Source organism: Copadichromis virginalis, linkage group LG9, assembly GCF_057382275.1.
Source record: "Copadichromis virginalis isolate Kocher_CV1m ecotype Utaka linkage group LG9, C_Virginalis_male_GT1.1, whole genome shotgun sequence".
Lineage (NCBI taxonomy): Eukaryota > Metazoa > Chordata > Actinopteri > Cichliformes > Cichlidae > Copadichromis > Copadichromis virginalis.
Genome location: NC_140626.1, coordinates 1,297,377 through 1,322,940, shown reverse-complemented (window position 1 = coordinate 1,322,940; position 25,564 = coordinate 1,297,377). Strand labels below are relative to the sequence as shown.

Genomic DNA, 25,564 nt, shown 5'->3' with positions numbered 1-25,564 from the left:
CGACGCCCTAAGCCTGTCCCTACCCCCACACCAATCACAACAGTGAAGGCGGGACCAAACTATGACCCCCCCACCCCCACTAGGTGATGGAGCTGATCAAAGGAGCCCAGAGCAATTGATCTGATGTGGTGGCAGAGGCTGTATCAAGACTAATGTAATCTAATAGATAATTTCTATATTGGTTAGAATTAAGATTATTTTTATTTTTCCAGTTCATGAGGACTGTTTTCTTGGCTATGCATAGGGCAGTGAAAACCATATGGGCTATATTCTTTTCTGAAGTGACATTATCTAAGCTGCCCAACAAACACACTAAGGGGGAAGTTGGAATGTTACATTTCAGACACTTTGATAAGTCTTCACATATCTCGCGCCAAAACTTCTGAACTGGTGGACAGAACCAAAGAGCGTGGACATAATGTCCGGTGAATTGGTTTGGCAGTGTGAGCAGTTGTTGGTAGACGTAAAGCCCATCTTGAACATCCGATGACCTGTATAGTGCACTCTATGTAATATTTTGTATTGAATTAATTGAAGACTGGGATTTCTAATTAGATGAAAGGTTTTTAAGCAAATCTGAGACCAGAAGTTTAGGTCTAAGTTAACTGATAAATCCGCTTCCCATTTTGCAATAGGAAGTGATATTGATTCATCTGTTTTAGAAAGCATTCTGTATATTTTGGATAGTAATTTGGGGGTTTTAAGAGTAAGAAATTGAACCACACTTGGTGGTGTTTGTAGTTCAACTTGACCCGGTTTAAATTTCTTTTTTACTATGGATTTAATTTGTTGATATTCTAAAAATCTTTTCTTGTTGATCCCATATTGTGTAACTAGTCTGTCAAATGAAATAAATTCTGTTCCTTCTAGTATATGGTCTAAATATTTGATTCCTTTATCACTCCAATCTGAAAAGTTTATCATATTATTGTTTTGTAATATGTCAGGGTTGTTCCAGATAGGTGTACGTTTGCATGGGATTAATGAAGACGCCGTCAATTTTAGAAACTCCCACCATGCTGTCAGAGAAGAGCTGATGTTGATGCTTTTAAAGCATTCATGTCGTTGGATGTTTGAGCTGATAAATGGTAGGTCTGAGATCTCTAGATTATTGCAAAGTGCTTGTTCTACATCTAGCCAAGGTTCATCTAAGAGGGTGTGTTTTAGCCATCCTGAGATAAACTGAAGCCTGTTGGCTAAGAAGTAGTGCTGAAAGTTAGGCAGTTCTAGTCCTCCTTTATCCTTGGTCTTTTGTAGTGTTTTTAAGCTTATACGTGGGGGTTTATTTTTCCAAAGGAATTTGGACATACATGAATCTAGAGATCTGAACCAATCTTGTGGCGGTTTAGTTGGGATCATTGAGAATAAATAATTTATTTTTGGTAAGACCATCATTTTTATAGCGGCAACCCTTCCCATGAGTGATATGGGTAGACATTTCCATCTAGCCAGATCATCTTCTACCTTCTTTAAAAGTGGGATATGGTTTAATTTAGTTAGATCTGCAAGCTTGGGAGAAACATTAATACCTAAATATTTTATATTTCCCGATTGCAGTGGTGTAGAAGAGGAATTATGGAAGGAGCAATTAATCGGTAGGACTGTAGATTTTGACCAGTTAATTGAGTAATCTGATATTCTTGCAAAAGAGTTTTTCAATTCAATCACCCCAGAGATATTGGTTTGTGAATTTTGGAGAAAGAGTAACACATCATCCGCATAAAGGCTGATTTTATGTTCCACGTTCTTGCATTTTATGCACTTAATTACTGAATTCTGTCTAATTGCTGCTGCTAGTGGTTCAATAAAAATTGCAAACAGTGAAGGGGAGAGTGGGCATCCCTGCCTGGTGCCCCTCAGGAGACAGAAGCTGGAGGATGTCTGGTCATTTGTTCTAACACAAGCTGTTGGGGAATTATATAATATTTTTAACCAGTTTATGAAAGAGGATCCAAAACCAAATTTGTGTAAAGTTGCAAATAGAAATTTCCAGTTAACTCTGTCAAATGCTTTTTCTGCGTCTAAAGAGAATATTGTAGTTTCTAGGTTTTTACTGTATGAGTAGTCTATCAAATTAAGTAATCTGCGTGTATTTGTTGATGAGTGCCTGCCTTTTATGAAACCAGTTTGGTCAGGATGAATTAAGAGGGGGGTTATTTTCTCCAGTCTCTTTGAGAGAGCTTTGCAGATTATTTTAAGGTCTACATTTATAAGGGATATTGGACGATAGCTTGAGGGATATACAGGGTCTTTGCCTGGTTTTAGCAGGAGATTAATGTTTGCAGAATTCATATTTGATGGAAGTCTGCCCTTTTCTTTAATTTCCAACAACGTTCTGTAGAAAACTGGTGCTAGAATCGACCAGAATTCTTTGTAGAATTCTGCAGGAAAGCCATCTGGACCTGGAGCCTTATTATTGGGCATACTTATCAGGGCTTCCTGGAGTTCACCTGGTGTCAGTGGTGAATCCAGTGCCATTGCTTGAGTGTCTAATAATTTTGGAAGAGTTATGTTGTCCAAAAACTGATCAATTTCTTTTTTAGATGGGTTTATTTGTGGTGAATACAACGTTTTATAGAAATCCCTGAAAATGTTGTTTATTTGTATCGGTTCATATAATGTGTTCCCAGATGAATCTTGAACAGCACATATAGTTGTTTTTTCTTTATTTATTTTTAGCTGGTTTGCTAGAAATTGACCGGATTTATTACCATGTTCATAATTTTGTAGGCGTAGTCTTTGTACTAAGAATTTTGTTTTTTTATTAATTATCTCATTTAATTCTAGTTTTGTTTTGCGTATTTTGTTCAATGTTTCCTGATCTTGGTGGGACGCGTAGGCTTCTTCTAGTGATTTGATGTTTTTTTCTAATTCCTGAATATTTTTGTTTTCTTTTTTCTTTTTATGTGATGAGAAAGAAATTATTTTACCTCTCATCACAGCTTTCCCTGCTTCCCATAGAACAGAAGCTGATGTTTCGGGAGTGTCATTATAGTCCAAATATGAAGTCCACTCTTTTTTAAAATATTTAATAAAGTCTTCATCTTTAAGTAGTGATATATTAAATCTCCAGTTTTTTCTTGGCGTAGTATTATTCTTGTGCATTAGTGTTAAAGATACAGGACCATGATCGCTGACAGCTATAGGATGAATCTCAGTGTCTGAAATGTCGTTCAGCAGTGAGCTGCTGACCAAAAAATAATCCAGACGAGAGTAGGAGTGATGGACATGTGAGAAAAAAGTATATTCCTTACTGGTGGGGTGAAGGGAGCGCCATGCATCGCAAAGACCAAAGTCGCTCATATACTGTTTGATTATATTTGTGGACTGCCAATTACGCTGAGTTCCCGCTGTATTGAGCCTATCCATGTCTTCATTTAGTCCAAGGTTGAGGTCACCTCCAAGAACAAGTGTGCCATCTAAGTGTTCAGAGAGTGCACTGAAAAAACCGTGAAAGAATGAGGGATCATCAACATTTGGACCATATACACTTGCAATACATAGCTTTTTATCACGTATAGATAGTTTAATGATTAAGAATCTGCCCTCTGGATCTATAACTGTATCGAGTACTGTGAAATTAATATTTTTATGTATTAAAATTGCTGCTCCCCTTTGTCTAGAATTATAACAAGCTGAGAACACATTGGGAAACTCAGGTGTTTTAAGTTCATTCGAACCTCTAAGAGGTCTGTGGGTCTCTTGTAAAAGGACAACATCTGCCTGTAGTTTTTTGAGTTGGTTAAATATTTTTAACCTCTTTTCTCTGGAGCCAGCTCCATTTATATTCCATGTAATGAACCTCAGTGTACCCATAGATGTTTGTGTATAACTAGGGATGTATGCTGTGTGCGTTGCTTAGACAGGTGGAGAGAATACGTCACTTGTTCATAAATAAAGAGAAGGAGAGAGAGAAAAAATGTGTGGCGAGATGCTCCCTGAGTCTGACTTTGTGTATGCATAGTTACTAATATGAGTAGGCTTGGCTTAAGTGTGTGTGTATCCTAAACGACTGTGTGCGCTGTCTGACTGATGTAAATGTGCTGCCGTTGAGCGCATGGTGCGTATGTGTCGAAATAAAGGATGTTTGTGGATGAGTGTCGAAGCAGGTGATCGAGGCAGTGAAAGGAATAAAGAAAGAAACCAAGGACAGGGGTGAGCAGCATAAAACCAAGAGGGGGAAAAGAGAGGAAAAAAAACGAGAAGAAAAAAAACCAAAACGTAAACATTCCAATTAAATCACTGACGGAGAGTGACGGTGTTAATTCTGCTATGAAAGCACACTTTAAGATGCGATTTGATACTGGTAAGTTAAACAGATGTTAATGCAAGTTAGTGTGAGTGGATAGGGAAATGGTGTAGCTGATTCTTATCTGGTGTGAGGTTAATACAGCCACGGAGTGATGTTGGGGTCGCGGTGGAGCTGTCCGTCCACGTACAGCCGGTCCACAGCGATGACAGCGCGGGAGCCCTTCTGGATGAAGCCGCGTCGGATTGGGAAGAGGACCCTGCGTCGTTCCAAGATCTCTTTGGGGAACTGGTCGTTCACGCTGAAGTCCGTTCCTTTTAATTCCCTGCCGCGGCTTTTCACATGTTGCTTTTGTTTGAAGTGGCCGAATTTGGCCACGATAGGACGTGGTCTCCCGGCCGTAGCCCGAATGGGGCCGAGGCGATGTACCCGATCGAAGACGATGTTCTTCACAGTGTCCTCCGGCAGCTTCAGGTGGATTTTGATGAAGCTTTTTACCGTGGTCTCCGCGTCCTCTCCAGCGGCTTCTGGAATACCAGAAAATACCAGATTATCACGCATGCTACGAGCTTGTAGATCGATAACTGTTTCTTTTATTTTTTTATTTTCTCTATTGAGCTGGGTAACATTATCTGTGAGACATTTCACCGACTCCCTTAGCGTGGCATTTTCAGCAGCAAGCGTTTCCACCTGCTGCTGGCTGTACTCCAGGGATTCTCGCAAGCATTTAAATTCTCGGTGAAGAATCTCCACCAAGGACAGCCTTGCGTCGAAACTGGACAATCGCTTGTTGATTGACTCCAGTATGTCGGCAATATCTTTGCCGGCTGGCGATGTTGAGCCGGGCGTTGTCTTTTCGACGACGGCGTCTCAGGTTTGGCCGGGGAAGCTGCACACTGGGCCTTCTTCATCACGAGATCCTGAAAGCACTGATCAATATAATCTTGGAGAGTCTCTAAACTCTCCCCGTTGTTCTCCAGGGTGTTGGAGATTATTTAGACAAATATTGTTAGTTATAAGACAATTGATAAGTGTATTTGGTAATACTGAAGCTTAAATGAATTTGTTCAAATCTAAACTACCATTTGCTTTAATTTTCCGCCAAAATCTCCGGCGTCTGACGTCAGTTACAACATGAGTCGCTTACCTTGTCCGTCACTTACCTCCTCCTCACTTCAGTTTCTATGTCATTTAGTTGTTCTTATTAATAAACTGTAAGTAGGGTTACAAGTGCAACAGATGTTATGTCAAAGTGTGTCTTCATTTTCATCTGAGCACCTGCAAGCGCATTACAAGCAAGACTGGCATGGCACTATACAGTCTCTCTTGGGCCATGGTGCATCATTTCACCATAAACTGGCCATGACGAGTTGCTTCCCTCAAGTTTTCAAACAGAGGACTACAAAAAAATGATCAAAAATGTTCAGCCAAGGAGCACGTGTGGAGAGCTCCAGACAGACCTGGAATCAGCAATTTTTTCAAACAACAAGTAATGCACTGTATGCATGTTCACTACGCAAAACTCCAATGCAGGTTGAAGCACGTTTACAGTTTGCTCAACAACATTTACTTAAGCCTGTAAAATACTGAGTATGCTCTGGTCAGATGAGACCAAAGTTGATGCCATAGTACACACCATGTTCAAAAGGCATGGAGTTTGGAGGTAGGAACATCGTGGTGTGGGGCTGTTTGTCAGCATGCGGCCCTGGTACACTTTATATAACTGAAGGAAGGATAAATAGAAAAATATACCAAGACATTCTTGATAAAACTCTCTTGCCATCTACTAAGAGGACACAGACAAAATGAGGGTGGATGCTTCAGCAAGAAAATGGGCAGGAGCCTGTCTCAGACACAATAGGGTGATAGACAGGGTAGACCCTGGACAGGTCGCCAGTCTGTCGCATGGCTAACACAGAGAAACAGACAACTATTCACACACACATTCACACCTATGGGCAGTTTAGAATCCCCACTTAACCCCACTAACTGCATGTCTTTGGAAGCGGGAGTACATGGACAGAACCCAGGCAAACACAGGGACAACATCCTCCATACAGAGGTGACAGTGCTAACACCACCATGCTGTCCTACATACATCACAGTATTCAACAGAGATCTGATTACTTTTTTCAAGTAACGAGTAAAGTAAGGGATTACTATTGCAAAAACAGTAATTAGATTACCGTTACTTTCCCGTAGGAACGCTGCGTTACTGCGTTACTAAAACCGTGATTTTTTGCGAGAATGTCTCATGACAGTGACGTAAGCGAGTGCGCCGTTCGTGACAACAGCTGTGTGCAGATCAACAATGGATCACATATCGATTGTGGGAGAGAGTATGAGCGTGCAGCGTTTAAAGCGTGGAAGCACTGACCTTACTTTGAGTTTGATTCCATAAAAAGTGACAAAAACATTAGTGTCCGCTGTGCGTGGGAAGAAAACTTCTTTTTACAGTGAAAAAACCCCTAAACTTCCAACAAGCACCGAGTAGCTACGACGTGATGGGAAACTCACAGAGAAACTCACGGATTCTTCCACTGACCGCGGCACACCTGCACCAGGGTAAACCTCCGCCTACCCCACTCCTGCTTTACAGGTGAAAATAGAGCAACAGGACCGCTGAGTCTTTGACTTTATTTATTTTCTGCTGTGTTTTACTTGCATCTATTTGAAAGACTGAGTGTAAACACAAAAACTATTTTATTTTATGTGCTGGAATGTGCAGAAAATAGGTTTAAATGTTAAACTAATTTATTCAAGTCAGAGAATGTTGCATATAATTAAATCTTTGCTTGATGCATAAAGTTAAAAGATTAAAACTAATAAAACAAGTTTTAAAAAGAGACTTTTCCATTTGATTACATTTTGTATGATGGATTATGCAGAAAAAGTAGAATTGGGCTGAAAGATCTATCGCTTTATCACCTCTTCAGGTTGTAAATCGTGTTTTTAAAAAGTAACTAAGTAACTAAGTAATTAATTACTTTTGAAAATAAGTAATCAGTAATTAGTTACTGATTACTTTTTTCAAGTAACTTGACCAACACTGGTATTCAATAATATAAATCTATACAAATATAACTGCTTTTCTTCCTCTCCTGTCCTGTCTTTCTGATATCTTTCTCCATCTCTGAGTGAAGTTATCTCACACTCTTTTCTTTCTCTGGAGATCACCACAGCTGTAGCTTTAGCTAGCAACACACTGTGCAGCACTGTGTTTTCTGTTTGTTGAGTTTATAGAAGCATTGAATTTGAAAGGACCTGCCACTTATAAAACGTTATTTCCTTTATTCTCTGTCCTGTTCAGTAGCACTAGCTCGATGCTGAAGTAGTGTAATTCCTGCACATTAAATTGTCCTTTATAATTAAAATTCTTGAATTGATGCTCGAAGTCTGGACTTGAATCACCGCTTGAATGTCAGACCATCACAGTTGTTACGCAGATGTATGATTTAAAAACCTTTCAAAAAATTGTTTGTCATTGATCAAAAGTTTATGGACCTAGCTGTACCAGCAGAGATGGGCAATAACGAGTTACTGTAATCCAATTACTTTTTCCAAGTAACGAGTAATGCAAGGGGTTACTGTTGCAAAAAAGTAATTACATTACAGTTACATTCCTGTACGGACGCTACGTTACTAAACTGAGAGTGTCTCATGACAATGACATACGAGCGTGCAGCGCCCATGGCAGCATCAGACGTGTGTAGATCAACAATATAGAGTGTGACCATGCAGCGTTTAAAACGTGGAAGTACTCGCATTACTTTAAGTTTTAGTCCGTAAAAAGTGACAAAAACATCAGCGTCTGCTGTGCACTCTGCGTGGGAAGAAAGCTTGTTCCTACAGCGAAAAATTAAACTTCAAATCTGAGCGAGCACGCTGCCACGGGAATGTGACACTCACAGAGAAACCCCCGGATCCCCCCACTGACATCACCACTGTGGGCAAACCTCCACCTGCCCCACTCCTGCTAAACACAGACGATAGATCTGAGCGACAGGACTCAGAGCTGCTGAATCGTTGATTTTATTTATTTTCTGCTGTGTTTTACTTTCATCTATTTGAAAAAGTGAGTGTAAACACAAAAAATTATTTTATTTTATATGCTGGAATATTCAGAAAATAGGTTTAAATGTTAAACAAATTTTTTTTTTTTTAATTTTTGTTTGATACAATGTGCATAAAGTTAAAAGATTAAAACGAATAAAACATGTTTTAAAAATAGACTTTTTCATTTGATTACATTTTATATGATTTATTATGCAGAAAAAATAGAACTGTGCTGAAAGATCTATTGCTTTATTACATATTCAGGTTGTGTATCATGTTCAAGTAATAAATTAACTAATTACTTTTGAAAATAACAAATTAGTAAAGTAACAGGATTACTTTCTTGGAGAAGTAATGAGCAATTAGTAACTTATTGCTATTTTCAAGTAACTTGACCAACACTGTACCAATCCGTTTATCATTTACTGCAATTTTCTTTGTTTTGCTTTTGTAGTTTTGTTATATTTGATTTTAATTTAAAAATTTTTTTTACAAAATTGATGGAATAGAAACAAATGTCATCTTTTTTTGACATAAAACTGTTTGTCAATAATGTCACATTTTGAAGTCCATAATGGCATTTCCTGTCTGCTTCTCCACTTGTAAGCATTAACCAATCAAAGAAGAAACACTCAACTCTGTGAAGCTGACCAATTTGTCTTTGCTGTCATACTACATGTTTTGTATGTAATCAAATTGTCTACATATTTCGCAGATACTGTAGGTTGGATGTGTTTTGAAATTCCATTGAAATTTTTTTAAATTAATTGTGTTTGCTGTTTTTATACTACTACTACTAATAATAATAATAAACTTTACCCAGGACTCTATAACCTTTGATAAGCTTAAGCTGCAATTTTGACTGCAGCTGTTGAAGATCCAGCTATGGCTGCGTTGCTGGGGCCAGCACTCATCTTTATCATGTATGCTGCCTTCATTGCTCTGTTATCAGCAGCTGTTTGCAGCCTGGACATAGTTTTACTTTAACGTGTTCTTATGGCTTGTTCTGGAAACTACAAACAAGTTATTTAGGAACTCTTAAAGCCATTTAGAAAGTCCAAGTAAATGTTTAACAACATATTTAGATGCACATTTATACATGCACAGATTATGAAATGAGGGTTTATGTGTTATTTCATTTTGCAATTCATGGCTAATTCAGGTATTTACTAGTTGTTAATTAAGTATTTTTATGAAGTGAGTCAACCAACTGAGCCTTCAAAGCATTTACAACTTAAATCTTAAAATGCAAAAAGCCTTCCCTATCGTCATAACTGAAAAAGCATAAAGGAATACAGGACATACAAATATTTGTTGTGTGATGCAAACATAACTCACCATTTGTAGAAAACAGAAATGTATGTCAGACCAGAGCCCGAGTTTGCAGAATGGTTTGAAAGGGAGAGGATGCAGACTTGCAGAGTATTTACTCTGTGGAAGCAGCTTCCAGTTTGGATTCAGGAGACAGACACTATCTCTACTTTCAAGATCAGGCTTCAAACTTTCCTTTTTGCTAAAGCATATAGTTAGGGCTGGACCAGGTGACCCTGCATCCTCCCTTAGTTATGCTGCAATAGACGTAGGCTGCCGGGGATTCCCATGATGCACTGGGTGTTTCTTCTTCACTCACTATGTGTTAATACACAAATCTGCAATAACATTTTTTGGAATTATTCATCGCTGGCTCTCTTCGACAGAGTCTTTGTCCTGTCTTCCTCCCCTAAACCCGTTTGGTTGCTATTTGAGTTTGCTGCTAATATTAACAGAGCAGCTGGTGACATGTTCTTTCTGAATGTTAAAGTCACCCACAATAATTATTTTGTCTGCACTAAATCAGATAAAAACTCTGAGAAATGAGTGTAAAGAAAAGCACATATCACCTTTGTAAGACTTTATTATTCTATTCTCTAAGAATGGTTTGGTTTCTATTAGAAATATACGAACACGGTGTAGTACTGAAGTAATATAAATGTAACTGAATTATAACATTCTTTGTTAATGCAGTGAACACGGTTTGTTTACAGGCGCGTTACAGTTGCTCTAGTGGGCGGGGTGTCGTACGTTCATTGGCCAATCAGCGCGCTCTACTCCTGAGCAGGTCCCGGCCAGGCGGGCTCGTTGCTCCGTCAGCCTATCAGCGGCCGTCTTCTTCTGCGCAGGGAGAAGTTAGCAGTCGAGTGGCAGTCTGGTTCGCAGCCACGATGGGTGCAGTACGGCTTTTTGTGGTCGTCCTTCTTTTTGGGACAAGGATACAAGAAAATAATGGTAAGTGATCTGAAATGAACACAGTAGATGTGCGTGTGTTTTCGTGTATTTGTCGAAACTTGCACTCTTGGTTCGACTCGCTTCCCTTAGAAGTGCTCTTTGTTCAAGAACCCCCAAGAAGCGGGTTGTGTCTAACTAAAATGGCGTAGGGTCTGCGGCCAGTCTGCTGCTGTCTGCCTGATGAATGTTTATAGTCTGGGGGGAAAGGATAAGGCAGCAACAAGTCACACGGCGCTGAGACGGTTCAGCGTGCTAAGCTCGGTTTTGGTCACCCGTTCCGACCCTGCTTTGGACCAGCACAGGACCGTCTGAAGGAACAGTCCGAGTGTGGCTGATAGAAAGTTGGCCGCATCACGGACGGCTGTTTGCTTTTTGTCAAACATTAATTGAAATTGGGAACAAGCATTTTTTCCTGCTGGGATTTATGTAAATATCTGTATTTACCATCTCAAACGCGTTGTTAGTGTTCTGGTCGGGACTCATCTTGAGGAGCATTACTAATCTTTGATGTGAGTCTGATAAATAACTCCGTTATTCTACGTGGATAAATGCTTAAAGAGTAACTTGCTGGTTGACTTCAGTAGTTTTCTGCCTGACGAGCAGACGCTAGCCCGTTAGCTTCTGTCAGACATTGGTTTAGCGCTGCTGTAACTTTCAACAAGAACTCGTGTAAATAAATGCTGAAGTCGCTGCTGCGTAAATGCCAGAGCTGCATCGTTCCGCTGCATGTTTGCAGCAGCGTAGTCGGCTACAGTGGAAGTGTTTAAGGAAACGCAGCTTTGAAGTAGCCAGCACGGTTAGTGACGAGGGCAGGCGCGTGCACTGCTGCTCGTGCACTGCTGCTCGTGCTCGCGAGTGTTGAGCCCAGATTTTTATTCGTTTTTCATGAAAAAAACATCGTGGTCGCTAAAACCATCGCGTGACTCTTACAGGTGAAGGGTTTTCTTAAAGGTACAGCCTTCACCTGCATCTGTGTTCTTTGCGCTTCATTGTGTGACATTCCTTTGTGTATACAGAGAGGCTCGTGATGAGTGGGGAAGCGTGATTTCAGCTGAGGTCATTAAAGCCCCCCGTGGGGTCCTCATATACTCATGATATGTTGGCTCAGGGACACAAACAAAGGGGAGGCACTTCTGCTCTTTGTTCAGCGGGAGGCTTGTCATGTTGCACGTTTGGAGCATCATCAGTCCTTCTTTCTTTTGTTATCCTCACATTAACGCAAGTCTGATTTTAATTGGACCACGAGTGGCTGTGGATTACAGTGTAGACTGCATGAGAGCATCTTCACTGCCACCTCTGTGCCACGTTGCTGTTCAGCACCACACCCATGCAGCTCCCACTCCTGCTTCAGCAGCATCCGCACACAGCTGAGCACAGGCAGCAAGCTAAATTGGATGGTGTCACTAGTACTCATCATCCTCCACCCTAACGGGCACGAGGTGGTGCTCTGTCACTTCCCCCCCTTCCTTCTTCCCTCCCATTTTCCTCCTCCATTTTTAGCACAGTAAGTAATGAAAATCGTGACATATCTTGAGACGTAGAAACCGATCTCCTGCAGACTAGCCCACGTACACAGTACTACATACAGAATTCAAAGTATACGCATGTTTGCAAATGTATAAATGCAGCAGATGAGCTGGAAATGGTGCACGAACCTCAGAGAAGCAGTGCCATTCAAGAGCTGTTGTTTTGTTTCCTAATGTTGAAGTTTTGCTAGAAGAGTGGACGCTCAGTAGAGTAGACGAGGGTGGGTGACGTTCAAGTAATTATTGAATAGTGTTAGGGTTAGGCCACGATGTCACATGGTTACAGTGTGGTAGGAAGCTAACTTTGAATCGATTATGATGTTTGTTGCTGTTAGGGCTGCCACGATTGGTCGACTAGTCACGATTACATTGACGACTGATTTAATAGTCGACGCGTCGTTTGAAGCTGTGTAAGATCCAGAAAGATGCAGGAATAAGTAGCAGGATTTAAGACAGGCTTCGCAGCGACGCGGTGAAGCCTGTCCAAATTCAAAGACTCCCCCAAACGCGGCCGAAAAATGCGTTCTTCATTTCCCCAGATTTGAAGGATGGGTCGGGTGTGTCCTTCGTGGCCCACCATATCCCAGAATTCATAGCGCGGCCCAGCCAATTCCAGTGTCCAACAATGGCGGCAGCTACTTAGTGTTAATATTACTCTTATTACTCTTTCTGGGTCACAAAATAAACGTTTAACATATTTTCAGGGGAGAATGTAGCTGTGTAAACCTCAAACATCTGCTTGGTTTATTAAGACACCGTGTTTGCAAAAGTGCGCCGATGTTTTCAGCTGTTCCCCACCAGCTAGAGGGCTCAGTGGAGCCGGCGAGAACAGCGGACTCCCAGCACATCGTTTTCAAACCCACCGCTGTCTTTCGCTACTGAGGTTAAACATGATATATGAGTCACTTAGATAACTTAAAATGTTATTGTTTGGCTTTTTTCAGTGTTTTATTTGTTCCTGAGTAAATCGGTTTGGCTGAGATTAAAGTTATAGTTTTTACACAGCTGAATAAACATCAAGCAGACAGCTGATTATCAGAAGTGTGAGACGGTCGAGAGTTTACTCCGGTGTCCTGTTATATTTTAGATAGAAGGAGTTTATTAAACTTCACCGAAACAATCTGCAAACTTCATTAAACTTTGATAAACTATCATCTTGTCTTTATTTGTAGTTAGCACCTGAAACACTTAAAGCTGTAAGCTAATGATAGTTATATAAGAGCAGATGCTGCTGGTGCAATAAGCTGTAGGTTTACGTCCAATGGATGATGATCTGATTAGTCGACTATCACAATAATGGTCTGTGGCAGCCCTGCTGCTGTGTTTGCTGAATGAGAGGAGAGCCTCAATGCTGTTTGATGAATCCTGCAATAAGAGCCAGGACGGGCTGTTTGTTAGTGACCCAGTGGTAATGGGATTTTGTTCCACCAGTGGACGCTCTGCTTCCTCTTTGATGGAGGGTTGAACAGATGTTTTTGTTAGAACAGTAAAAATCGACACAGACGGTCAGTTGCTGTTTTTTGCGTCTGGTTGTGTTGCTCATGCGTCACTGTTGGGTGTTTATACAACATGTTATTGTTGTGGAGGTTTTTCCGTGCACCGTGTTCTCCCACCATCGGGACTAGCAGTGGAGGAATGCCAGGCATGTGGGTGACCCCAGACAGCCGTTGTCCTTGCTTAAAGAACCACAACTAATTTGAGTGGTCGTAGCCACACGAGCAGCCGCTGGCAACAACGTGTTGATGAATAACCCTCGGTCACTGACGGAGAGGCTGCTGCCCGTGTTTCTGAGGGAAAGCTTCAGTCTGGCGTATGATGTTAGGGCTGAAACTGCTCGTTACTGTAGTGATCGATTATTAATGAGCAGTAAGAAGAGAAAAGTGTTTTTAAGTTTAACTGCACACGTCTGTCAACAACAGTTTGTATTTCCTTTGCTTACTAAAGTTTGATTTGTTTAAAGAAAACATTCTGTTAAATGCAAAAGTAAATAATCTCAACTCCAGTCAAATAAAGTAAGCTCTGCATGGAGTCTAAACAGACTCCGTCAGACTCTGGGAGCCAAAAGAGTTCAGACACTATTGTATCTGTGTGTTTTTGTGCGTCAGCATGTCTGTGAGTCTGTGCCCACTTTGCAAGAGACGTGACCTGGACGTGTCTGTGTGGTGGTAACAATGCGAGCTTTTCCAGTTCTCCAGATACTAAGGAAAGGAGCCTCGCTGCCTCCTTTAGCAGAGGACACTCTTTACCATCCTGTGTGAGTGTAGAGGAGAAGATGCTGTGCTGTAATCATTTCATGCCAGGACCTGACGCTCAACATCACACTGCTGGGATAAAAGCCACTTATTGTTCAGGTCAATATCTCAGCTCCAGATTAGGATGAATATTAACCGATAAAGGTCGTGCATTAGTAAAGTCCTTTTTACTTCAGTGCAGTTCAGTGTGATGATTGGAGGGAATTTTGCATCAGTCGGGGAGGAGGGGCGGAGTTACACGGGAACACAGCAAATATAAGAACATCATTTTCTATGCTGTGATTCAGTGTTTACTGTGTGAGGCAAATGATGGTGATGATGTGATAAACTAATAGTAAGCACCGTCTGAGTGTTGGCAGCTGTTTCTGTCTGTAAGCTGGTTCACGTCATAAACAGCCTGTGTGGAGCAGCTGACCCTGACGTTATCTACAGTCAGGTCTCGAGCAGCCCAGTTAAGGTTGGGCGATACGTACATTTCTTTCCAGTGGACAATCGTCAGTCCAGTGAACGATGATAGGTGACATTTTGATGGGCGGAGCCTTGTAATCATGCACAGACTGATTCGCACGTTCAGAATTTACACGTTTTGTTTGGAGGGGATATTTGACCTTTTGCTTGTTTCAGTATTAATGCAGCTGCTGTTTGGATTATTCGTTTATTTGAGGTAAAAGACTTAACGTTACGTCTGAGATTTATTAATGTTCGCTGGGTGAGACATTTAGATTTTTACTTACTTTGTGTTGACATTTGTGTCTGTTGTTTGGTGGAGTGTGTGAGACAGATAAACAGGTTTAGAGTGGAAAAACAAAGCCAGTGTCTCTTTGTTTCCCATCATTGTAGTTTTTAATTAAAATTCAATGTTTTTGTTTCTGAACGCAGGCTGCTGCCGGTCGTTCTGCTCTGAGTTTCAGTAACTGAATCGCTGTGCCGTTAATACAGCTCTATTATTTTTTTGCATTGACTCGTTCTCTTAGCTTCCACCAACATTATTAGCAAACGTACTCGTGGGCAGATAAATAAATCGCTGGTGTGAGAGCGATGGGCGAAAGGCTCAGCCTGTCGTCGAAGGTCGATATATTCATCCAGCCTTAATCCCAGTCACTGTTACTGTGCATGAACGTGCGCAGTGCCTTCAGTTGTAATAGCACATTGTAACTAGGGCTGAACGATTATGGAAAATAATCTAATTGCGATTTTTTTTGCCCCAATATTGCGATTGCGATGCGATATGCGATTATTTTTTAAGGTCTTTGTCTTCTGTATTATTAAACAAAGACAAGCAATACATCATATAGTATGGCCAATACTATATTACATTAATTTTAAACTGTTCTTTCCTGGAAGACAGACCTCTGTTATGATGACATGAGGTGATGCATGAATTGATGACTGACATTTTTATTTAACTTCTTCAATCACAACAGTATATTTGAACATACACAATAGTTTATTTTTAGCTTACAAACATCTGAGCATAAAGTGCTGACAAGGAACCCTGGTGTAAACATTAAAATGAAAGTCAGTACAATGTGCAGATTGCAGAAATATACATAAACAAAATCAGTGGCTTTACCACACTCAGTTTTTCGACATCTGTGAACTACTAGACAGTCATTCAATTAAAAAATAATATTAAATAAATAAAACTAATAAATAAAAAATACACACATCTTACTGATCTCTGCAGTCAGTAACATTACACATAAAGTGCAAACATAATAGCAATTGTATAAACACACACACAAACACGCCTTTAAAATTTAAAGGGGTGAAATTGGACGGTCTAGTTCTGATTAGCGTCACCGCTGTCTCGGTGGAGTTTAATAAACTCGGCCGTCTGCTTCTTGCTATCTAAAATATAACCAGACACTGGTGTAAATTCTCGACTGTCTCATACTTCTGTTTAATAAGTTTTCTGTTTGACGTTTAGTCAGCTGTGTGAAAACCAAGGAGGAACCCACCCGGGGGATTAATAAAGTTTTATTTTATCTAATCTAATAACTTTAATCTCAGCCAAACCGATTTACTCACGAACAAACAAAACACTGAAAAAAGCCCAACAATAACATTTTTAGGTTGTCTAAGTGACTTATATATTACGTTTAACCCGAGCAGCGAAACTCCGCGGTGATCTGAAAATGATGTGCCGGGAGTTGTGCCGTTCTCGGCCGCATCAGTAACCCTCGAGCTCCCGGCTAGCTGTCGAGCTGGTGGGTAGCAGACGCCTCTGAAAACGTCGAAGCACTTTTGCAAATATGGGATATCTTGATAAACCGAGCAGATATTTGATGTTTACACAGCTACTTTCTCGCCTGAAAATATGTTAAAAGTTTATTTTGTGACCCAGAAAGATTAGTATGAGTAATTTTAAAACTTAGTAGCGGCCGCCATTGCTGGAAACTGGAGTTTGGCTGGGCCGCGCTATGAATTCTGGGATATGGTAGTAATTTGGACAGCCTTCGGCGCGTCGCTGTGACGTAATCGGTCTACAAATGCGGCCTCAGGAGGATGCAGCCCATGAATTTGGACATGTCCAGAGTATAATCGCAGCCTTTGCGGTTAGAAAATTGCACTTGATCATGTCGCGATATTATCGCAAATGCGATATATCGTTCAGCCCTAATTGTAACATTCAGGCATTGATCTTACACACTTACATGTATTTGTTACAGCTTCAGCAGAGAGAAGCAACTCGCTGTGTGCTTTAAGGACGTCACATTTGTACAAATGGCTTTCGTGCTCTGTGGGCAGATGTTGGAGGTTGGAGGTGTTTCCCTCTGTGTTGTCATCAGTGTTGGCTCATCACACTCATCATTTGATGTTACTCTGTAAAATGCCATTTAACAATTTAAACCTACACACACCCTAACACATTTGTGCCTGTCCTAATGAGGACACACACGTGATGTTTTTCTCTGTCGAGCCCACAGCAGCAGATGAAAACGAGCACGCAGAGACTTGGAAAGTGATCAACACAGTGACTGTGCTCTACAAACAGGTGAAGATGCAGCCGACTGCTCATCTTGCTGAAGTTCAGGCTGCTGGACTGGAGTCTGCGTTCACTCAGCTTTAACAGCACTCTCGGTTCTTGGCTAGGTTAGCGTTAGCATGCTGTCCATGCTGAAGTTGTGCTAACAGCATCGTGCACTCGTTTCTGGCCTGGAGCAGTCTCCACTTTACCATCGCGCTCGTCTTTTTTTGTGCAATGTCCACGCTGTGGACTGCACCGCTGTTTCCCTCGTCCTCCGACACATGTACTGAAGTCAGCTGACCGTAGCGAGGGTGCGAGAACCAACAAGTGGGATGGATAGGCAGGCAGACGAATGATTCTAAGCAGCTAGACTACTGTTCGATATAACGATATATACCGTCTGATGATATGAAAACATCTATTGTTTCATATTACCCCATCGTTTGTTTCGTGGTGTTGCAAAACAAACTGTTTACTGGAATATTTTTCATGGTTTTGATGGTCACTGGTTCTTAAAGTTCTGTCTTTGTCTTATATTTAACCTCCTAACAACCGAACTCTTCCACGGCATGCATGTTCCACTCAACGTCCTCGTAAGTGGATATCAGGCCCAGAAACATTAAGTATTTTGGTCTAGACAACCCACATATGTGGACGCCAGGTCCTAGGAGGTTAATATAACCACACTACGGACGGACAAGCGTCTGCTTTTATGCGTTGTCGTTAGCAACAACGACGCGTGGCTCCGCCGTCCACTTGTTTGCTTTCCACATAAACCTTTCACAATAAAGCTAAGATCCTGTTGAGATTTTTCAGAATAAACTGAATTATGTGAAATAGTATGCAGAGTGTTTACGGACCAGAAGCAAAAAAACCCCCAAAAACGTCGGGTGCTAAAAAATAAACCTTAGAACAGGCTTTCCCCCGCAGCACGCCGTGTAGTAAATACAAAGAAAACTCTAGGTACACGACGCCCAGCTGAAAACACTTCACACAAGTCGAGCTGATTCACAGAATATATATCGTTGTTGGGACGATAAATGTCTTCTGTCGGGATATGAGATTTTGGTCTTATCGCACAGCCCTATGGACTACTGCTGGGTTCTCTACAAGAACCGGTTCTGGATTCCCGTTCCTAACCAGGACTGACAGCACGTGGTGTAGGGCTGCTCGATTATGGCAAAAATGATAATCACGATTATTTTCACTGAAATTGAGATCACGATTATTTGACGATATTTATTTAACCCTTTAAGACCTACCATAGAACCAAGTCCGCCAGAGCTTATATTATTTTTTTACATGCTGTAGTGCCACTTGTGGGAGCATTTCAAGTTGCTATACATCAATACAACTGTTATAGCCCATATTTTAATAATATGTCTGCATTAAGTCCATAGTAATTACATAAATTGCAAAAAAGTGCAATAAACTACAAAAAAAATTGAAAATCGCTTTTGTTTTGTTTACATATATTTCTACTTGGAGAAATTTAAGAGGTTTATCCCTCAAAACTTTAAATACAATAAAGTTGCAAAAAATAGTTTACAACAACAGGAAATTTATTTTGAGTGTCTTCATAGTTTTATTTTGGAGATACAGCAATTTTTATATACTGCAGGAAAAACAAAAAACAATCCTATGATGCAAATTTGCAAAGAAAACAGCAGGTGCATCATTTCACTGTGGGAAGTGTTACGAACAGCTGATAGGAACGGCAAAGCGTCTTTCTGGAGTATTATGTTTTTGTTCCTGCAAGCGCTTTTTATGCAATTTTTGCAAAGCTATATGTGGAAGGAAACCGTGACCGAGGACAAGCTGATGGCATCAGATGTAAGTACAACTCCTCCGGTTTCATATGCAAAACAAATTATTGCGCTAGCTTACACGGTTCAGGTTCTACAGGGATTTAAAAATAGTTACGCAAAACGGAGCGTGCTGCTCTGACCGCTTTAAAGGGTTAACAATGACTTTAAAAAATAATATAAAATAGTGTGCAACACCACTGAAGTTTTTTTTTTAAACTCTCTTTTCAACCAACGGCAGTCACTCTCCTCTCCAAATAACTTCTGCTTAGCTTTCCGAGCTTCCCTCGGGTCCTCTTAATCAGCGGTCTCCAACCTTTTTTGCGCCACGGACGGTTTATGCCCGACAATATTTTCACGGACCGGCCTTTAAGGTGTCGCGGATAAATGAGGGAGGGGCTAATAATCGGCTCAGTCATTTTTAATGATCGTTGAAAGCCCAGATCGTAATCGTGATTAAAATTCGATTAATTGAGCAGCCCTAACGTGGTGTTCTGCAGTAAACTGGACTAACCAACAGCAGGACCCTTTCAGTAAGTTATCGGCACGTTTGTAAGTCGATCGATAATGAACGTCCTTAGCTAGCTAGTTAAGATGAGCAGTTGGTTGGCGTTGGTGTTGGTTAGCTAGTTTGTGAACATAAATGAGTATAACCTGACTAAAGAATCACTCTGAGCTGAGGGATGTTCCTGCAGCTGAGATGGGTTGTGTCAAAACATTACTGTTACAGTACTACAGTACAGTTTATTATTCAACTAAGAGCAGCAGGCTGGACTTTTCAGATCATGTGTAGAGCTGATCATTAAATAAGTGCAAAGAGCAGCATGTTTGTGTGCCTGCACATGTGTGAGGACAGTAAGCTGTCATTAATGGAGGATTTAATGCAGAAGAAGAAAATGTATTCTTCACTCACTGCCTGTAAAATTAGTGACATTTTCCAGGTTTGTTGTAACACACCTGATGGAAGTAAAAGAACCAGAATTAAAACAGCAACAGTGTTTCTGTGCTGTAACCAACAGTCTGTGTTCCCCAATGACTCGTTACAGTTACTTATAGTTGTTGTCTTTTTGTGAAATGAGTTCTCTCTCAGTGGGTCAGCAGAACATCTGGAAAGGGAGGAAGTTTCTCCAAACCTCTGGATGCAGGAATGGTGTCTGAGTTTTTCTCTGGGGTGGATGTATCTGTGCATAACAGTGTGGACTCTGGGTCCTGTAGTTAAATAAAGAATAAATTGTACGTCTATGAAACCTGCTGCTGCTGTTTTTATTGAAAGTGTCCATGTTAGCCGGCTGTAGAGGGCTCTGTGAGTGGACCGGATCGAACCTTCAGTTTCAGATCATCTTCAGTCTGATGTTAAAATCTGAAAGCACCGCTGGTTTAATTTCCAGATAATTCTGACTCTGGGCTTGTGTGTGTGTGTGTGCAGCTGATGCCATCGGTCTGTGGTGGGATAAGAACTCAGGAGAGCCGAATCTTAGAGCACGACAGTAACATAGGTGTGTAGCATCGCTAGCTAGCAACAAGCTTGTGCCTAATCTAATCCAGCCACCACGTTAAGAACAGGAGCCACAGAGGGATGTTACGTGTGGTATTGAACTGTAACATGTTCACATGTGAGTCTTTGTCATTAGAGTGATGTGGTTGGATTTACCTTCATGAGTCACAGTTAACCCATCAGCTAATCGTTTGAAAACCGCCACATAAATGTATCCAGCGGCTGCGCAGTGACTGCACCTCAGGTCACGACTGCGCAGACAACGTGGCAGCTCCAACAAACAGGAAAAGTTTGGCTTCATTTTTGTACCATGGGAGGAAGTAAAGTGGTGTCTTCTGTGTGCTACACACTCATTGATTCACACAGTGTGTGTTGTCATGTAGGACGGGGCCAGAGCAGCAGAGCAGACGCTTCAGTCTGAGCTGTGAGTCAGCGGCTTCAGACGCCGGCCCGTCGTGGCCTCCATTAAAGTGCTCCAGGTCTCCCCGCCTCTTCAGCCGGGCCTACTTTCACTCACTCACTGTCTGTGAGAGTGATGTAATCATCTGTCAGTGCCCCACTTCATGATATCTAAGGTTGAGTTTAGATTTTTGTATTTAACTTGTAATGTCTCTGCCTAACCAGAGAGGGAGCTAGTGCTCCAATGACTCATTGAATAACTCTATTATTTACCTTAAATCATAGACCCTCTGTGGGGTGTGTTAGCTGAAGCATTGTCGAGCACGGTGACTGCAGTAGAAACGTGTCTTTGTTTTTAGCAAAAAAGCCCGATGACAGCAGTGAAGATGATGTTTCCATCGTTTGCAGGAGTTTGTTACACACACTGTGACAAGTAAAGACACAGAGCTGTGACCAAGGAGGTGAAACACATTTCCCAGCATCCATCAGCAGCGCCTGTGATCACTGTTTACACTGTAACAGCTGGAGGGAGGGCTCGCTCACATCACCTGTTTAACTTCCACACAACTTTATTCCTTTGTTCTACAAACAGTTTTACAGCATAAACATTATTATATGATGTTCAAACAGAGACTGGTGCACAGTGCTGGTTTATAGGCTGAGCCTTTACTCTCCAAGCCTGCAGCTGACTGAAGCACCTTATATTGTTGTTTCACTGAGCTTTTTATTTAAAGCATGTTTTAAGTGCAACAGGAGTTTTTCTTATGAGCACTGTGTGTTACGTGCAGCTGTGGTTTGCATTGTCGGGAATATTCATGTAATCATTTGGTGATTTAGAAAATGTATAAATGATGGTCTGCTCTACTCTAATGTGAGGCTGCGTCTCTGTAACACTGATGGAAGCTCGGATACTACCCCACACACACACACACACACACACACACACACACACACACACACACACACACACACACCTGTTCAGTCATTACATTTGATGACATCTGTGACACTGACGAGGATCCTTCTGTATGTGACCTGTAGATCAGTGTGATGCTGGGAAACCCTGGGCTTGGCTAGAGGTGAGCTGATCATTACTAAAATAAAAGTAAAAGTCAGACTGTCACATAAAGACTCCCAAACTTTGGAATACAGATGTTCAAAAACTAAACAGATCGTCTGCAGGATCTATGAACAGCACCAACACGCTCCCTTTCCTTCCTCCTTAAATATTTTTATTATTAGTTTGAATTCAGGATTAACAGTTTGGACAAACACTCATCAGACCCGATGATATAATCTGTGAGACGGTCAGCGGGGCTATGAAGGCTGTGTGTGGGGAGGCGGTCACATCACATCGTGCAAGGAAGCGACAGCTTAGACAACATCAGAGCACTTTTGCAAACAGGCCCCATCTCGACAGATGTAGCCGGGACCCCCCTCCACGTGACTCCTGCTGGTCCTTCCTGTGCTGGTGCTTCATGTCAGTGAGACGGCTCCTCAGAGAGCCTTGTCCTGTGCTCGCCTGTGTTCCAGCTGGTGACAGGAGGTCTTGTGGTCTGGACTTCTGTTGCCTTCTTGTCTCCGGGGTGGTGGAGCTGCAGTTTGTCTGCAGGGTGAACAGCTGATGATATTGCTCAGTTATTTCTTTGAAATTTGTGCACCCATTCCTCACCCCCCACAAATAGATCTACTGTATTGGGGCTGAGTCACGACGTGGTTCATAATTAGCATTATGGTAAAGAGCAAATCCCACAGAGCCCTTGTTCATCATGGTTGCCAGACTCACAGAATTAAAAGAAATGTGCACGTTTCACAAGCTGCAGCATGAATGTGATGCAGTGTTGATGCTGAAATGCTATATTGTGCAGCCCTATATAAAAATGAGAGGGTCCACCAAGCATGGCAACAAGAACAGTCTCATCCTGTGTAGCTGTTGAAGTCGTGGTTAGCAGACTGTTGATCACAGGCTCCACCTTTTCCTTCTGAAAAGTGTGAGGCGAGCAGCTGACCGGCTGCTGGCTCTCTAACCTTCAGCACCTTTAGCATAGGCTGCTCAATATTTATGAGCGCAGGGCCTCAGACAGACGTACGACCTATTGATTCTCTGTTTAATCATGCAGACTGTGGGAACAAGAAGCTGGCTCAGCTTTATGTTGCCTTCTCTGATATGATAGCTGGGTGCTGTGGTTGTTGCAGGTTGTGTTTAAAAATGCATCGTTTGCATAAGGAAGTGTCTGCCTCCAGTGTGATGGAGCACAGGCTGTAGGGATCTGCTAATGCCTCGGCTCCCACCATGCTTTCCAAAAATGGGGCTTGATCTGCAGTTAGTGTCACAGACAGAGAGCTGCATCTGTTATAGTGTTTGAATAGCCCAGTGCTCAGCTTTGTGTTCCACATAAACAATAGAGCCATCCACAGAGCAGGTTTCTCATCTGCTTTGTAAAAGGGGGCAGATCCCGGGGCCCCTTTCCCAGCATGCATGCATCCACACATTCAGTCATACAGAGATCACAGCTGGCGTGGACAAAGGGCTGGACATAAAGGAGCTGACCGGGTGGATGTGGCAGTGGGCAGGGCCGTGACCTTTGGAAATAACTGTGGGAGCTGAGAGGTACCTCTGAGGAAGGGGAATGAAATGAAGATGGGGGTAGGGCAACATGTAGGGTGTGTCTGTGATCAAAACAAAGCAAGTGTGAGCTCCACGTAATGACCGATTGACCTAAGAAGAGAAACGACACCTCCTGCCTGCACACGTACTGATTTAAAGTATTATAACGTTGATCATTTGTACATGCTAGCAGAGATCACAGGCTGCACCCAGCTGACCAGGTGTTGACTAAGGCTCAGACACCAACATGGACAGCTGGAGACCCCGCCTGAGTGCACACATAGGTGCATTGTAATGGAAATCCTCTGCTGACGAGTCCACGAGGCTCTATCAGAGCTGAACGTCACGTCCAAAATATCATATCTGCTTAATGAGTAACTTGATATCAACTACTGTTGAGACTCAAGTGTTATGTGATGTAGTGACTCCAAGTTTCAAGGTACATATTAACTTGTATTATACATATTTTGGTTCAGAGGTCGCGACCTCTATAGATCAGCACAAACTGCTTTGTTGTGTGTCTGACAAACAAAAGCTAAACCAGTTCCACACCACTGAAGCTGCAGCATTTTTACAAACCAGTTCTGCTTCATCCGTTTCGTTCAGCGATCCGCTTTCGCCCTTCTCGTTCTCCGTCGCCGCCATGCTTTTTCCACCATGTGCGTATGAAAACACTGCGCATCTGCGTTTTACCCATATTCTATCGCCATATTTCATTTTCTTATCATTGCCCAACATTATACTGGCATTACCGTGAACGGTATGATATGGCCCAGCCCCAGTCAGAGGTCAAGTTTTCTGCAACATTTTTGAATTCAATGAATCAAGAAGGTCACCTCGGATCTTCACGTTGATATCGTAGGTCCATCTGCTAAAACTCCTGGATTAGTTAGGATCCCGGCCTGCTTGCTCTACGCGGCGCCTTCCCATCATGACACCACGCTGGAATCCACTGGTGTTTGTAGAGGCGTCTGCATGCCCAGGTGCTGGATGTTATACACCTGTGGCCATGGAAGTGACGGGAAAAACTGGATCCAGTCATTTGGTTGGGTTAGTGAATACTTTTGGTAATACAGGGTAGAAAGCAATACTGTGTTCAGCCACGCCCCAGGCCTAACGCCGTCAACCTGACTCAGCATCTGCCCGGCACGCACCAAGGATCACGCCCAGCCTTCATCCAGCTGTGCCCTCTTCTCCTCAACCAACTCAACCTTTGAATCTATTATTGTACGATCTACAATATAAAGGAGGCGACTGTTGTGATTTGGCGCTGTATAAATAAAATTGAATTGAACCACTTTAATATTTAGACTGTTACTCTGTCAGCCACTGGGCCTGTTCCAGTCAACCCACTGCTTCCAGACTGGGAGTCCATGTGAGGACAGATTACCCAATAGGTTTCAGATCTTTTCAGTCATACTTACCTGTACATGCCCTTATCGTATGTGCAGTCCCTCACATGTGTCTTTGCACATGTTACACTGAGTGATGTACTGAACAGTTGTAAAGAGATTTCCTGTCATTGCTCTGCACTGCATCTCCTCATCCTGAGTCCCAGCAAACTTGAGGTTCTTGTGTTTGGAGCTGAGCGCTTCATTAAAGAGGCTGGTCGTTACATCGGCCCTCCCACCACGTGCTAAGAATCTTTTTGTTATATTTGATCAAAAACTGAGCTTGGAATAGTTCAAAGGTCATCTGTGGCTCCTGGACTACTTCCTGTCATTTACTTAGGAGGTTAAAAGTAAAGATGGCACCATACCACTTTTTTATGTCCAACGCTGATATCATAAGGTTGGATATCTGCCCACAGCGGTATGAATCCGATACAGTCTATTTTATAATCGATACAACTGTTTGAATGTTTCGCTGCATTTTGTAACATTGTAACACTAAAGCTGTTCTGTCACACCTGTATGCCTAAAACACACTGCAGTGCAG

General features: G+C 41.9%; 1 protein-coding gene across 1 annotated transcript in view; it reads left to right on the top strand.

Annotated features, from left to right (window-relative positions):
* Positions 1–10,471: 10,471 nt before the first annotated feature.
* Positions 10,472–25,564, top strand: part of tgfbr1b (transforming growth factor, beta receptor 1 b) — a 32,438-nt gene continuing 17,345 nt past the window's right edge. The window contains exon 1 of the mRNA XM_085467409.1: positions 10,472–10,570. Coding sequence (XP_085323535.1) covers positions 10,507–10,570 — 64 coding nt within the window. The 5' untranslated portion in view covers positions 10,472–10,506. The remainder of the gene's footprint in view (positions 10,571–25,564) is intronic.